Source organism: Scyliorhinus torazame, chromosome 11 (genome assembly GCF_047496885.1).
Source record: "Scyliorhinus torazame isolate Kashiwa2021f chromosome 11, sScyTor2.1, whole genome shotgun sequence".
Taxonomy (NCBI): Eukaryota; Metazoa; Chordata; class Chondrichthyes; order Carcharhiniformes; family Scyliorhinidae; genus Scyliorhinus; species Scyliorhinus torazame.
Window position 1 is genome coordinate 136,349,742 of NC_092717.1, and position 16,634 is coordinate 136,366,375.

At 52.8% G+C, this 16,634-nt stretch overlaps 1 protein-coding gene across 1 annotated transcript in view; it reads right to left on the reverse strand.

The window, feature by feature from the left end:
* sntg1 (syntrophin, gamma 1) overlaps positions 1–16,634 on the reverse strand; it is an 807,301-nt gene that overhangs the window by 152,201 nt on the left and 638,466 nt on the right. Inside the window, exons 6-8 of the mRNA XM_072467795.1 lie at positions 5,329–5,386; positions 5,180–5,223; positions 5,020–5,061 (exon numbers count right to left, since the gene is read on the reverse strand). Of these exons, the coding sequence (XP_072323896.1) occupies positions 5,020–5,061; positions 5,180–5,223; positions 5,329–5,386 (144 nt within the window). The remainder of the gene's footprint in view (positions 1–5,019; positions 5,062–5,179; positions 5,224–5,328; positions 5,387–16,634) is intronic.

The following is a 16,634-nucleotide window of genomic DNA, read 5'->3' on the forward strand; positions in this document are numbered from 1 at the left end:
GGAACTTCCTCCCTAACAGCACTGTGAGTGTACCTACACCTCAGAGACTGCAGCTGTTCAAGAAGGCAACTCACCATCACCTTCTGAACGGCAACTAGGGCTGGGCAATAAATGCTGGCCTAACCAGCGACTCCCACATCCTATAAATGAATAAAGAAAACACATGGTGAGATCTTGGGAACGAGAGGTCTGTGGAAAGAGGTGAATCACTTGTTATTGGGACATCATTTTTCATTTGGGGTTCAGTTGGTTGTCGCATGCCGACCTCTGCTTCGGAGATATACCTCTCCTGCACCTCCCCGGACAATTCCATCGCCCTCAGGGGATGAGAGCCCTGAGGTGTGGATGCCCTTCCGGGATTCTCCCTCTCTCTTACATAATGGGCCACCTTTTCCTAGGGGACAAATATAGGAGATGGTGAGAGAGACATGGAGGCGAGTTACATGGGTGGGGCAGGGGTGGGGGGGGGGGGGGGGGGGGTTCTGTAGCTGGTAGCATGTGTGTACAAGAAAGTGGATAATGCCGTTGCTTGGTGCAGGGTGGGATGTGTGAGGGAGACGCAGGCAGGTGGGTTTTGATTGGCCTCTATGGGAGTGGCAGTGTGATGTGAGGAGTGAAGGACTAGGGTGATGCCAGGGGAACAGAGGTTGTGGCTCACCCGAGGTGCCCTAAGGAGGTTATTCATCTTCTTGCAACACTGCATTCTAGTCTGCCTGGTGAAGCTCACAGTGCTGACCATCTCGACCACCTCCACCCAAGCCCGGTTGATGACCATGGGCGTGGGGTTCCTACCCACCCTGAGGAAGAGCGTGTCCCGCCTCTCCTCCACCGTATCCAACATGCTATGAGAGTGTGTGGGGAGAGGAATGCGTATAAGCATCTCCAGCCTGTCAAGCTCTCCAACGCCAATTCCACCCCAGCGAATCTGACGCCAGCAGCAATGAGAATTGCTCTAGATTCACGTGGGCAGAGTGTTGGCTCGTTAGCCTGTCCAGAATTGCTCCACAAACAGTGCCCCAACGAGAACGCAAACCACGTGCAATTCAGTCCCAGCATCTCCCAAAAGAAGAATTTCAGCCATTGTATGGGGAAGGGGGTTGGACATGGTAGTGAGATAATTGGGGCCGACAGCAAACGTCCAGAGTTCACCATCAATTACCACTGAAACTGACCGTAACTTCAGATTGTAGGGGTTGCACAGATTAACACAGAAATCCACAGTCTCTCACTCAGGGCTCCAGTTCAGGCCTTAAGGAATCAGCTTTCCCACTCCCATTCATTACCAGAAAGCCAAGAATAAGTTACAGAATGGTCGGTCTGAAGTATCTGTTTTTTTAACAGTGATATGGTTATTTGGGGTAGGTAGAAATGGGGGGTTGAAGTTACAATCAGACTAGTCCATGACCTTATTGAATGATAGAACATTTTAGAGGGGCTGAGTGGCCTAATCCTGCTCATAATTCATATGTTTGTATGTTTATATGTTCTTTCCTTATGTTGTCAGTCTCAGGAGCATTTTCAAAGGTTTGCCAGACTTGCCAATCGCTCATTGATTCTTCTGCACATATTGGATACTGGCTGAGTGGGTATGGAGGATGCAGGAAGGGTATGGCAATTAATGGAAAGAGCATGGAGTAATAGAAGGAGCATGGAAGGGGGAATGGTGAGGTCTAAACACCTAACAACCACATACAGGACTGTGATTATGTCCCAATAAACCAAGGCAGGCCTTCTAACCAGCTGACATTGGAACCTGCCAGCCTCCATTACTGCCCAGGCCTGCCTATGAAGCCAACATATCTGAACCTTGCCCGCCCATGTCTCAAGGAGACAAAAATAATATGGGAGTGGGAGTACGTGATAGGGTCAGGATTGCAATTTCAGGAAATGGCATGACTCACGGTTCCTGATGCTGAGGGAAAGATCCTGCTCGAGTGTCTGTGCTAATCCTTTAACGTGTTTGACTGCTTGAACAGCCTAATGACATCACTGCTGTTCCATAGTGAAGAACACAGCAAGTGGTTGCAGTACCACTTCATGTGGACAGAGATGAAGGACGGGATTCTCCGGTCACTGAACCCGCTATCACGTTCGGCAAGCGGCCGGAGATTCCCCGTTCACGACCAAATCGGAGGCGATGCCGCTTTCGCGATGCTCCGTCCCCTCCAAAGCGGCCTACTTGCACCGCGCGCCATATCAACAGCCTCAGAACATTGCCTGAGGCCCACCCCCCAATTCTCCGCCCCCGACCGGCTGAGTTCCTTACGGAATCGGTCACGTGTGGTCTCATCCGTCGGGAACTCGGCGTGGCGGCTATGGACTCAGTCCAGTGCCGCCACAGTTGGGGGAGGGTCGATCTGCGGGCAGGGGGAATTTGACAGGGGCTGGGGACACTGTTGGGGGGTAGTCCAGGGCTCGCGAGCCGGCCAAAGGAGGAGCCCTGTTTTGCAGACCGGATCCACGAGTGGCCGGCGCCATGTTGCGCGGCCATTGACCCGGAAATTCTCCGGCGGTATCGGCAGCTAGAGCCGAGTGCTCTACGCTGCCTTGATGCTAGCCCCCAGCCAAATGGAGGATCGGTGTCCGTTTTATGCCATTTTTTCTGTCGTAAAACACCACCGTTCCCACGTCGGCGCAGGACATAGCCTCAAAATCAGAGAATCCAACCGAAATCTACAAACATAGAGCAGGTTACCATGTCTTGTATCAACATGTTATGCATAGGGGAGAGCTACTGAACAGATAGAACCATTTCGTAGAATGTCACAAATCTCTGCTTCTATGTAAGAGCCATTGTGTTGGGGAGAGTATATTAGTGTGGATAGAGGATTGACTGACTTACAGACAACAGAGAGTTGGGATAAGAGGGGCATTTTCAGGGTGGCAGCCTGTAACTAGTGAAGTGCCAGAGGGATTAGTGCTGGGGCAACAATTATGTACAATATATAACAATAACCTGGATGAGGATTTGAAGATGACACAAAAATAAGTGGGAAGACATGTGATGAGTATGATACAAAGGTCGTAAATTAACAGAAAAAAGAAGAGTCCCGTTTTGGGTAGGGTTAGCGGGGTTGTTCCCAGCGTTTGTAGCAAAAGGAACAACCTCACTTTTGAATAGGACTCTTATTTTGTAGGTCTCGGCAGGAAACACCCCGCCAAGGTGTGGATAGCACAATTGCTTCACAGCTCCAGGGTCCCAGGTTCGATCCCGGCTTGGGTCACTGTCTGTGCAGAGTCTGCACATCCTCCCCGTGTGTGCGTGGGTTTCCTCCGGGTGCTCCGGTTTCCTCCCACAGTCCAAAGATGTGCAGGTTAGGTGGATTGGCCATGATAAATTGCCCTTCGTGTCCAAAATTGCCCTTAGTGTTGGGTGGGGTTACTGGGTTATGGGGATAGGGTGGCGGTGTTGACCTTGGGTAGGGTGCTCTTTCCAAGAGTCGGTGCAGACTCGATGGGCCGAATGGCCTCCTTCTGCACTGTAAATTCTATGATAAATTCTATGATAAGGCCAGATTCAGTCACATTTCCTGCACGAGGAGCTCTGCTCGCCAGTGCAGGAAAAGATGGGGGCAAGGGGCATAGTTTTCAAATGACACTCTGATCTCTCAACCCACAGACCCCCACCCCCAATGCCCCAACACATCTGTTAGAGGGTCCTCGAATCCTCTCACACCCCATCTCAAATGTGCAAGGCACCCACGGGCACGATCTCCAGCATGGGAAAAATACCACATAGGCACCTTGGCACTGCCAGCCTGACACCCGAGTGGCACTGCCGGGTTTACAGGTGGCACTGCCAGGGTGCCAGTCTGGCAGTTTCACTGTGCCCAGATGGCATCAATAGTGCCAGGGTGTCACCCAGAGGCCAACCACCCAGGGGCCTCTGATAGCCTGGTTGACCCTCCCCCCCCCACCCCCCAAGTGACGTTTCCCCCCTAGTCCCCATTTGTGGAGGCCAGTGCTAAACGGCGTCCGACTGAGGTCTCCTGACCGAGACTGATAGATCCCCGGACTGGTTAGTTCAGGCGTAGGTATTGGTCAGTGAGCAGTTTAGATCACTTAACTATGCAAGTCTGGATCCTGCCGATCGCGACGCCTCGGGAGATCTCATTAGATCTCTTGCTTCATATCATTCATTCACCCTCTTCCTCCATCTCCAAAGAAGGAATGCAGAGGGGGTATGAACTTAAGCAATTTTAGTTTACGCAACCAAGATGCTCACTACCTGGATAGGACTTGAATGCTTATGAACATAACAGCTACATCTTAATGAATGGGCATGGTGAGGTCTCATTAAAAGAATATGATTTTTATGTCTGATCTCCATATGCAATCTACATGAGTCTGCCAAATCTCAACATGCAAGAGCATTTGACCAGTAGCACCAACTAGAAATTGTCACACTAAGTTGGGATCTGAAAATCCTCAACTGCTTTCGCCTTCCCTCGCCATGCTCAGAAGTGTTCTGTGCATGATTTCCTATCCTATATTCACCAAATATCGGGGGTCATTGAGATTCCCTTCTTCATCTATTATGTGGACTTGAGTAGAACCTAAAAAATAAACATGCATATCTTCCAAACAGGGTTGGAAAGCATGACATTTTCTGTGATTTACTCGACACAATACCTGAGGTGCATGTCTGAGACAAACAGTCACTTTAAAGAAAATATGAGGGTGATGTTCCGTTTCAGCGCTCATGGTGCACACTGATAATATATTTCAGAAAGTTTTCTATGATTTTCATCCATTAAAATGAAGCTGAACATTCCCCCTTATATTTGGTATGCTTTTTACTTTGATAAATGGAAGTTGGTGATCACATTGGTACTTATACCTCCTGTTTAAACAATGCTCCTGACATTTAGAAGCTTTAAACCTGACTGCTTATATTATGAAAGAATGACAGTTTAACACATCTTTCAAATAGTATCTGCATTTTTGAATGAGCTAGATTCTACTGTGTCCTTTTTACAGCCAAAAAAAGGGTCAAGAATCAGAAATTTGTGTACTCACCACTTCTTCATGTTTGCAGTTCCTAACATTTATTCCATTTATCTAATGGTTCAGGGAAAGCAGGAAAGGAAGAAAAGATATTGCTGACAAACCTAAATTCACTACAATTATCTGTGGTCAGCAGTAATTCCTTAAATAGAAATAAGTACTGTTTACGCACCTGAAGGATAGCATCTCCAATAAAGAGCAAGCCAGATAGGTCAGCTTTGTGAACAAGACAGAAGGGGGAAAAAAAATCCATTGTCAAATCACTTCAGTTAGAGATCCAAAACAAAAATACTGCAAAATTAAGACAAAAACGTGCCATACCTCTTTGTTCCTTTGAGATTTTTGATATAATAACTGGAATATTGTGTTCAGCTCCACCCTGAAAAAACAAAATTGGAGGAGCACATTTCAAATAGGAAATATCAGTGATCTTTCTCAATAACGAGTGGTAACGCAGGTGCATTTATATGGGCGCTCGGTTAGAATTATTATTGCACAGTTTAAATAAAACCAGTGACATTAATAGAAATGGGAAGTGAATGTGATGAAGGCCGGAATTCCCTGGGCCGTTTCCTGGAGGCGGGATTCTCTGGCACCGTCGGCAGCATACCCCTGTCCGCGGGTTTCCTGGCAGCGTGAGGTGGCCTCAACAGGAACTCCCAATGACACTGGCGGGAGCAGAGAATCCTGTCGCCAGCAAACACGCGGCAAAACCATTGCCAAGAAACATGCGGCTGGGAGGCTGGAGATGTCATGGGGCTTATTGTTGTATTTCTTTCTATTTGTTCAATGATATGACCATCAGGAGGTGATGGCATAGTGGTATTATCATTGGATGATTAATTCAGAGACGCAGGATAATAACCTGAGGACCTGGGTTTGAATCCCACGGCGGCAGGTGGTGGAATTTAAACTCAATAAAAAATATCTGGAATTAAAAGTCTAATGATGACCATGAAACCATTGTCATAAAAAAACTGTTTTCATTTGAAAAACCCAGTTTTCATCTGAAAATCTGCCATTCTTACCTGGTCTGAGCTACATGTGACTCCAGATCCACATCTTAAATGGTCATTAGCAAGCCACTCAGCAGTAAACACAAAAAAGGATGAAACCCGACAGACCACCCAACATCGACCCAGCACCACAAATGACAACGGCATCCGACAAACCCAGGGTTGACAATGCAAAGTCCGCCTTACTAATATCTGGGGGCTTATGCCAAAGTTGGGAGGGCCGTCTAACCCGATAGCCTGACAGTCATACTGCCAGAATCATATCTTACAGACAATGCCCCAGACATGACTATCACCATTTCTGGGTATGCCCTGTCTTACAGTCGGGAGGGAGTTGAAATGAATGAAAATCGCTTATTGTCACGCGTAGGCTTCAATGAAGTTACTGTAAAAAGCCCCTAGTCGCCACATTCATGATATGTTATTCATGATATCGCCTGTTCGGAGAGGCTGGTACAGGAATTGAACCATGCTGCTGGCCTGCCTTGGTCTGCTTTAAAAAGCCAGCGATTTAGCCCAGTGAGCTAAACCAGCCCCGATGTCCTCAACATCGACTCTGGACCCCATGAAGGCTTCAGGTTAAACGTGAGCAAGGAAACCTCCACGTACCATTCACCATCAGCTGATTAATCAGTACTGCTCCATGTTGAACACCACTTGGAGGAAGGACTGAGGGAGGATTCTTCATCCAGCAATGCCAGAATCACAAATTACAATCAGGCAGAGAATCAAGCGGCAGCTGAAAATTGAGGTCGGCGCGGGGTGTCCAATAGAATGCCACGCTCGCATGATGGCGGTGTGAACGCATTCCATGCCCCGCGTTGGCGTGGGCATGCAAAATATTCAGTAGCATTTGTTAACATATCATGAATGGGCCCTACTCGGTAGTCTCCGGCCTCCCACAACGCTCCACCTCCACAATGTGGAAGTGACGCCGGCACGGTTCACTTGTGGTATTTAAAAACGTGGACCGAGCACCGTGGCTGCTGAGGGAGAGGTAAGAAAAATGTCCAAAGGCTCAACTGTGGGCTGAAGTTGTGCTGCTGGCTGGGGGGCATCTGCCAGGGCTGGGGAGAATAGAGGGGGGAGACCAGGAGATGAACCATAGGTTTAGGGTGTCCCCCAGGGACCAGGGTGTCCAGGCACAAACCACCATTGCTGTGGCCTGCAAGGCAGTCATTTGGCTGCGCACTGACTGACTACTGTGTCACCGGCTGAATGGGTGCCCGCACATCCTTCCCCCCAGGCCACACCTCTAGGAACACTCAGACGCCAGCCGACAGGATGGCATGATCCAGCGCAGTCAGTGGCCCACAAGATGTTGGCATCCTCAGTGCACCCATGCGAGGCACTGCCCCATTGCAGTGGCACTTCGAATAGCAGATGCATGCACCATGGCCTTTGGCAGCTAACCTGACACACTGCCCCTCTGAGAGCAGATGCCCCACCAGTGACACTCTCCACTGGCCCACCCTGCAGGACCACCAGCCATCATCAAACCCCACCTGCCCACTACCCCCCCTGTTCCCATCCATCCTACCCCCAGACAGGTAGGTACAACATTTGCATCATACCCAGGGCCTAAGGCACACTACAGCTATGGTCTCAACAGGTGCCCACCGCCCTCGCCCAGCCCCAATTGTGAGCCCTGCCAGCACGCATGCAATCAAGCATGGCGCTGGCATCACACCCCCTCCCACAAACAGGTACCGCCCTACTGGGATGGTATCACATGGTCCACCCAAGGAGGACACCCACAGAAGGGCGCACGACAAGGGCCGCAGGGCATATCGCTTGCATGGGTAGCACCAGCCACCGGTACCCTGCTGGCAGGGATGGGTGGCAGGGTTAGAGGCCCACCGATTCCAGGCACTGGTAGGAACAGTGGTACAATGCGGATGGCAGAGTGTTGTAGGTGGTGAGCGATGATCGATCACTTATCGGATCGGCCATACTACATAGCCCCTCCACACCTGTGGCCCAGTCCCCTACCACCTCCGAGGGAGATCCTTGGTGTATGCTGGACTAATCGGGAGGCCCGTGCCATCCTCCAACACATGCCCCCCACCCTGCTACCCGGTACAACCCCTGTACCCAGCCCAGCTCATCCTTCTCAGCCTCCGGATAGGGGACCGAGGCAGTTTGGAACGTCTGTAAACAGGTGTTTATTGGTGACATGGCAATGTACAATGTATGTGCCCTAGCCCCCAACACTATGTATTGCACCCATGTCAACTGATGTCCACCCTTCTAATCTTACATGTCCTAACTCTGCATCTAGGTGGTTCCCCAAGCGATACATCTGATATGGAGGTGACCTGTTGAGTATCCCTCCCTGTGATCTGTGTCCCTTTTGGCGAGGATGGGTCCGACAGTCTTCCGGATGCCACAGGTGGCATGGTGCCACCTTGTTCTGCTCGCTGCCCATTGGATGTGCCAGAGACGGATGTGGGGGATTCAGAGGTACTACAGTATTCCAGCACGTCCCCTGCAGGAGTCACCAGCACTGGCCCCATCACCTCCTCCACCCTCAGGATGCCCGATGGCTCCTGGGCTACTCCTTGGTACTAGGGCATGCCAAAGCGAGATCTGGGGGCTCCGCCATCACCTGGCACTGCCAGTCCTGATGGCCTGCTCTCATCTCAACCAGGGTCTCAATGTTCATGGCCGTGGAGCACAGGGGACTGTGCCACATCTCTCAGGGACCATGCCAGATTCTGCTGTGACTGGCTCAGGTCAGCCAGTCCCCAGACAATGCTCTCGCCACCCACAGCCATAACCCGTTGTGGCTGGACCACGCTCTGCAACACCACGGCGATGTCCCTGTGGGCCTGGTATGTGGCTGCCTGTGATATGACTGTCCTGTCCTGCGCCTCAACCACTGCCTGCACACTGTGCCCCAGGCCTTGGACATCCTGATGCATGGCCGTGACTCTCGCACCCAAGGCCTTCACTGCGGACGCCACCTGTGCGGCCACCTGTGTGGCACGCATTGCCAGTAGCACCTCTTGCTCCTGCAGGCTGTTGGACTCCTCCAACTGCACCTGCAGGCACTGGATGGGTGCTGACACCTCCTCATGTAGTCCCTAGCTCTGCGCCCGCATCCCCAACATCGAAGGGATGGCCCTTTTCAGAGGCGTGAGACCCACCAGGACGGTAGCTAGTCCCCGAGGTCAGGCTGCCCTCTCACCATCCGCCCCCTCGGGGGCTCCTGTCTCCACCTAATGTACCATAGCATGTGTGTTGTGTGCACCAGATAGTGTTCCAGGAGCCTCTTCACTAAAATGCCCAACTGACGCGAGTGACTCTGGGATGGCGGCGGGTGTAGCTGACAGCAGTGACGAGAAGTCGGTGTCGCCCGGGATATGTGTTCCGTGGTGTTGTAGGATTGTGGCTTGGAGCGAGGGACCCCGCGGGGATCATCACCAGGTGAGCTGCAACATTGCGACTGGGGTCGATGAACACCAGCCGGTCCCACCTCATTGGAAGGTGACCCTGCAAGACACAAGACAAGACGCATAGTGAGATCACAGGTAGGCGTGGTGTGGGGGGGATGGGTGACTCACATGTCATAAGGATATTGCAACAGATTTGGGGCACACTTGGTTGTCCCATGCCAACCACCGCCTCTGCAACTGTCCACTCTCCCACCCTATCGACGAGGCCAATCACCCTCAGCTCTGAGACAGTGAGGGGCAGCATGTACGGAGGGCCCCCTCCGGTCTTCTCTCTCTCCCTGCAGTTGTGGGCTGCCTGCTCCTGGGGAGCAGATAGTGCACAGTGAGAGGCACTCGGGCAACAAACGGGATCCATGGCCAGTGGCCTGTGTGCGTGGGGCACCTAGCCTCGGCGGGCTGTATTGGCATGTGGTGCAGGCTGGGGTGCGTGCGGACCCCCGGCTGGGGGGGGGGATCTGTCGCCCCTCCCAAGGAGGGTGGGTGGGTTACAAGAGTGTGGGACGAGGCTGTTGTCAGGGTCACGGTGGTGATCACTCATGCTGGCTGTCCTAGGTGTTTGCCCTTCCTCACCCAGAGCTGCCCGTCAGTGGGGGGCGCATAAGGGGTTTGCTGAGTGTGTGGGACAGGAATACACTCACCCGGGCCGCCCTGAGGAAGTTGCGTAGCTTCTTCCAGCACTGCTGTCTGGTCCTCGCGGTGGGGCCCATGGCACTCATGGCCTGTGTCACCTCTGCCCAGGCCAGGTTAACATCTCCCATGGCATCCGGAAAATCTCAAGTTCTGCGTCTGCGGATCTCAGGGCCGCTCTCTGGGATGCCGCCTTACCTTCATGGCTGGAATGAGTGTGTGGGGAGTGGGGTGCTCATATGCAGCTCCAGCAAATCACACGCTGGAATTCCACTAGTTCCCAGTGATCTGGGTGTTGGCCCATTTGCATGTCCTGAATGGCTCCGGCGGGCGCACTCCCATCGGGACCATGGGACACTCTCCATGCAGCCCCGGCATCAGAACTTAGTTTCTCAAACAGAGAATTCCGCTCCGAGAGTGGCAAGGGTGCAGAATATACTCTGGGTGGGGGACTTCTAAGAGTGGCTCGGTAGTACCACCACAGACCGAGCTGGCCAGGTCCTAAAGGGCATAGCTGCTAGACTGGGACTGCAGCAGATCGTGAGGAAACCAACATGAGAGAGATACAAACTTAACCTCATCCTCACCAATCTGCCTGCATAGATGCATCTGTCCATGCCATGCCGTGGGCAGCACGGTAGCATAGTGGTTAGCACTGTTGCTTCACAACTCCAGGGTCCCAGGTTCGATTCGCTGCTGGGTCACTGTCTGTGCGGAGTCTGCACATTCTCCCAGTGTGTGCGTGGATGGATTTCCTCCGGGTGCTCCGGTTTCCTCCCACAGTCCAAGGATGCGCCGGTTAGGGGGATAAGCCATGCTAAATTACCCTTGTGTCCAGAATTGCCCTTAGTGTTGGGTGGGGTTGCTGGGTTGTGGGAGTGGGGTGGAGGTGTGAGCTTGGGTGGGGTGCTCTTTTTAAGGGCTGGTGCGGACTCGATGGGCTGGGTGGCCTCCTTCTGCACTGTAAATTCTATGAGTATCGGTAGAAGTGACCACCGCACAGTCCTTGTGTAGACAAAGTCCCGCCTTTTCATAGAATTTGCAGTGCAGAAGGAGGCCATTCGGCCCATCAAATCTGCACCGGCTCTTGGAAAGAGCACCCTACCCAAGGTCCACACCTCCACCCTATCCCCGTAACCCAGTAACCCCACCCAACACTAAGGGCAATTTTGGACACTAAGGGCAATTTAGCATGGCCAATCCACCTAACCTGCACATCTTTGGACTGTGGGAGGAAACCGGAGCACCCGGAGGAAACCCATGCACTCACGGGGAGAACGTGCAGACTCCACACAAACAGTGACCCAAGCTGGGAATCGAACCTGGGACCCTGGAGCTGTGAAGCAATTGTGCTAACCACTGTGCTACCGTGCTGCCCGGATCCTGTATCTGGGTATCCTGTATCTTCACATACAGGATACCCTCCATTGTGTTCTGTGGCACTACCACCATGCTAAATGGGATAGACTTCAAACAAATCTAGCAGCTCAAGACTGAGCATCCATATTTTTTAAAATTTAGAGTACTCAATTGATTTTTTCCAATTAAGGGACAATTTAGCATGGCCACTCCATCTACCCTGCACATTTTTGGGTTGTGGGGGCGAAACCCACGCAAACACGGGGAGAATGTGCAAACTCCACATGGACAGTGACCCATGGCCGGGATCGAACCTGGGACCTTGGCGCCGTGAGGCAGCAGTGCCAACCACTGCACCACCGTGCTGCCCCTAAAACTGAGCATCCATGAAATGCAGTAAGCCATCAGCAGCAGCAGAACTGAACTCAACCACAATGTACAACCCAATGGCCCAGCATATCCCTACTCTACCATTACCACCTGGATCAACCCTGGTTCAAGTACAGTACAGGAGAGCATGCCAGGAGTAACATGAGGCATACTGAAAAATGAGGTGTCAACCTGGTGAAGGTACAAAACAGGACAACCTGTGTGCCAAACAGCATAAGCAACAAGTAATAAACAGAACTAAGCGATTTCACAGTGAACGAATCAGATCTCATAGAATTTACAGTGCTGAAGGAGGCCATTCGACCCATCGAGTCTGCACCGGCCCTTGGAAAGAACACCTTACCTAAGCCCACACCTCAACCTTATCCCCGTAACCCCACTTGCAGATCTAAGCTCTGCAGTCCTGCCACATCCAACCGTGAATGTTGGTGCACAATTAAACAACTCTCTGGAGGAGGAGTCTCCACAAATATCCCCATCTTCAATGATGGAAGGGCTCAGCGCATCTGTGCAAAAGACAAGGCTGAGGCATTCAGAACAATCTTCAACCAAAAGTGCTGAGTGGATGATCCATCTTGGTCTCCTCCGGAGTCCCCAGCATCAGAGGTGTTCGTCTTCAGCCAATGCTGAATGATATCATTCCACGTGATATCAAGAAACGGCTGAAGGTAGGTACATAATGGTAAGTGGTAAGTTGCAGGGAGAGAGGGTGATACTGGTCAATGTGTATGCCCCGAACTGGGATGATGCGGGTTTTATGCGGCGTATGTTGGGTCGGATCCCAGACTTGGAAGTGGGGGGCCTGGTAATGGGGGGAGACTTTAACACGGTGCTGGATCCGGCACTGGATCGCTCCAGGTCTAGGATGGGTAGGAAGCCGACGGCGGCTAGAGTGCTGAGGGGGTTTATGGACCAGATGGGAGGAGTGGACCCTTGGAGATTTTCAAGGCCGGGGGCTAGGGAATTTTCATTCTTCTCACATGTCCATAAGGCTTATTCCCGAATCGACTTTTTCATCTCGAGTAGGGCGCTGATAGCGAGAGTAGAGGATACTGAGTATTCGGCAATAGCCATTTCGGACCATGCCCCGCATTGGGTGGACTTGGAGATGGGGAAGGAGAGGGACCAGCACCCGCTGTGGCGCTTCGAGGTGGGGCTGTCGGCAGACGAGGAGGTGAGCGAGCGGGTCCGAAGAAGAATAGAGAGGTACTTGGAGACCAACGACAACGGGGAGGTCCGAGTGGGGATGGTATGGGAGGCACTGACGGCGGTGGTGAGGGGAGAGCTGATCTCCATTAGGGCCCACAAGGAGCGGAGGGAGCGGGGGGGAGAGGGAGAGGCTGGTGGGGGAGATGGTGAGGGTGGACAGGAGGTATGCGGAGGAGCCCGAGGAAGGATTGTTGAGGAAGAGGCGAAGCCTCCAGGCCGAATTCGACCTGGTGACCACCAGGAAGGCGGAGGTGCAGTGGAGGAAGACCCAGGGGGCGATTTACGAGTATGGGGAAAAGGCAAGCCGGATGCTGGCGCATCAGCTTCGGAAGTGGGATGCAGCTAGGGAGATCGGGGGAGTTAAGGACAGGGGAGGGAGTGTGGTGCGGAATGGAGTTGGCATCAATGGGGTCTTCAGGGACTTTTCCGAGGAATTGTACAGATCCGAGCCACCACGGGTGGAGGGAGGGATGGGCCGCTTCCTGGACCAATTGAGGTTTCCAAAGGTGGAAGAGGGACTGGTGGCAGGATTGGGGGCCCCGGTTGGGCTGGAGGAGCTGATCAGACGGATAGGAAGCATGCAGGCAGGGAAGGCACTGGGGCCGGACGGTTTCCCGGTCGAATTCTATTAAAAATATATGGACCTGTTGGGCCCGCTATTAGTTAGGACCTTCAATGAGGCAAGGGAGGGGGGGCTTTGCCCCCGACGATGTCCCAGGCACTGATCTCCTTGATCCTGAAGCGCGACAAGGATCCCCTGCAGTGTGGGTCTTACAGACCGATTTCCTTGCTAAATGTAGATGCCAAGGTGCTGGCGAAGGTCTCAGCCACGAGGATTGAGGATTGTGTGCCGCAGATCATCCATGAAAACCAGACGGGGTTTGTGAAGGAGAGGCAGTTGAACGCGAATGTGTGGAGGCTTTTGAACGTTATCATGATGCCGGCAAGGGAGGGGGAGGCGGAGATAGTGGTGGCGATGGACGCTGAGAAAGCCTTCGATAGGGTAGAGTGGGGGTACCTGTGGGAGGTGCTGAAGAGGTTTGGGTTTGGGGAGGGGTTTGTCAGGTGGGTTAGGCTGTTGTATGAGGTCCCGATGGCGAGTGTGGCCACAAACAGGAGGAGGTCCGAGTACTTTCGGTTGCACCGAGGGACGAGACAGGGGAGTCCCTTGTCCCCCCTGCTCTTCACACTGGCGATTGACCCCCTGGCTATGGCACTGAGGGAGTCAAGGAACTGGAGGGGGTTGGTGTGGGGTGGGGAGGAGCATAGGGTGTCACTTTATGTGGAAGACCTGCTGCTGTATGTGGCGGACCCGGTGGGAGGAATGCCGGAGGTAATGAGGATTCTTAGGGAATTTGGGGAGTTTTCGGGGTACAAGCTCAACATGGGGAAGAGCGAGCTGTTCGTAGTTCATCCAGGGGACCAGGAGAGGGGGATTGGCAAGCTCCCACTAAAAAAGGCGGAGAGGAGCTTCAGGTATTTGGGAGTCCAGGTGGCCAGGAGCTGGGGGTCCCTGCATTAATTTTACAAGGCTGGTGGAGCAAATGGAGGAGGAGTTCAAGAGGTGGGACTCGTTGCCGCTGTCCTTGGCGGGTAAGGTGCAGTCAATCAAAATGACGTGCTCCCAAGGTTTTTGTTCCTGTTCCAGTGCCTCCCCGTGTTTATCCCGAAGGCTTTTTTCAGGCAGGTTAACAGGAGTATAATGGGGTTTGTGTGGGCGCGAGGGACTCCAAGGGTGAGAAGGGTGTTCCTGGAGCGGAGTAGAGATAGGGGGGGGGACTGGTGCTGCCCAACCTCTGTGGATACTACTGGGCCGCCAATGCGACGATGGTGCGCAAGTGCATGATGGAGGGGGCTGCATGGAAGAGGCTGGAGACGGTGTCTTGTGTGGGTACGAGTCTGGGGGCGCTGGCAACGGCACCGCTGCCGCTCCCTCCAAGGAGGTATACCACGAGCCCGGTGGTGGTGGCTGCCCTCAAAATTTGGGGGCAGTGGAGGCGGCACAGGGGGGGAAGTTGGGGCCTCGGCGGGAACCCCATTACGGGGGAACCACCGGTTCGCCCCAGGAAGAGCTGGTGGAGGGTTTGCAGGGTGGCACAGGGCAGGGATACGGAAGTTGGGGGACCTGTTTGTGGACGGGAAGTTCGCGAGCCTGGGTGAGCTGGAGGAGAAATATGGGCTCCCCCTGGGAAACACCTTCAGGCAGTTACAGGTAAGGGTGTTTGCCAGACGGCAGGTGGTGGAATTCCCGTGGCTACGGCCACACACAGTACAGGATAGGGTGCTCTCGGGGGGAGGGGGGCGGGGGGGGGGGAGGGGGGAAGATCTTGCAAACTTACCAGGTGATGCAGGAGGAGGGGACCTCGGTGGTGGAGGTAAAAGATAAGTGGGAGGAGGAGTTGGGAGAGAAAATTGAGGAAGGGACGTGGGCAGATGCCCTGGGGAGGGTGATCTCTTCCTCATCGTGCGTGAGGCTCAGCCTCATACAGTTTAAGGTGCTGCACAGGGCCCACATGACCGGGAACAAGGATGAGCCGTTTTTTTGGGAGTGAGGACAGGTGTGTTAGGTGCTCAGGGAGCCCAGTAAATCACATCCATATGTTCTGGGCATGCCCAGCGCTGGAGGAATTTTGGAAGGGCGTAGTGAGGACGGTATCGAGGGTGGTAGGATCCAGGGTCAAACCGGGCTGGGGGCTCGCAATATTTGGGGTGGCAGAGGAGCCGGGAGTGCAGGAGGCGAAAGAGGCCGGAATTCTGGCCTTTGCGTCCCTGGTAGCCCGGCGAAGGATTCTTCTTCAGTGGAAGGATGCGAGGCCCCCAAGCGTGGAATCCTGGATCAATGATATGGCAGGGTTCATTAAATTGGAGAGGGTGAAATTCGCCTTGAGAGGGTTGGTACAAGGGTTCTTTAGGCGGTGGCAACCGTTCTTACACTTCCTGGCAGAACGGTAGACATTGGTCAATGGCAGCAGCAACCCGGGGGGGTGGGGGGGGGGGTTACTTTATTTTTTGTTCTGGAGGGTCTGAGGGGGTCTATATACTTGTTGTATTAAGTCGGGGTGTCAATGTTAATTTATTATTTATGTACAGGGGGGAGGGGGGTATGGAGGGTTGCTTTTCGGGACTGTGTTTTGTACTTAACCCTGTTGGGTTCCTTTTTCATTTTGTTATTGATATTTTATGAAAACCTTCAATAAAGATTATTTTTTAAAAAAAAGAAACGGCTGAAGACACTGGATACTGCAAAAGCTATGGGTCCTGACAATATTCCGGCAATAGTACGGTAAACGTGTGCTCCAGAACTTGCTGCACCCCTAGTCAAGCAGTTCCAGTACAGCTATAACACTGGCATCTACCCGGCAATGTGGAAAGTTGCCCAGGTGTGTCCTGCACACAAGAAACAAGGCAAATCGAACTCAGACAATTACTGCCCAATCAGTTTATTCTCCACCATCAGCAAAGTGATGGAAGAAGTCATCGACAGTGGTATCAAGCGGCAATTACTCAGCAATCATCTGCTCACGGACGCTCAGCTTGGGTTCCGCCAGGATCACTCAGCCCCTGACCT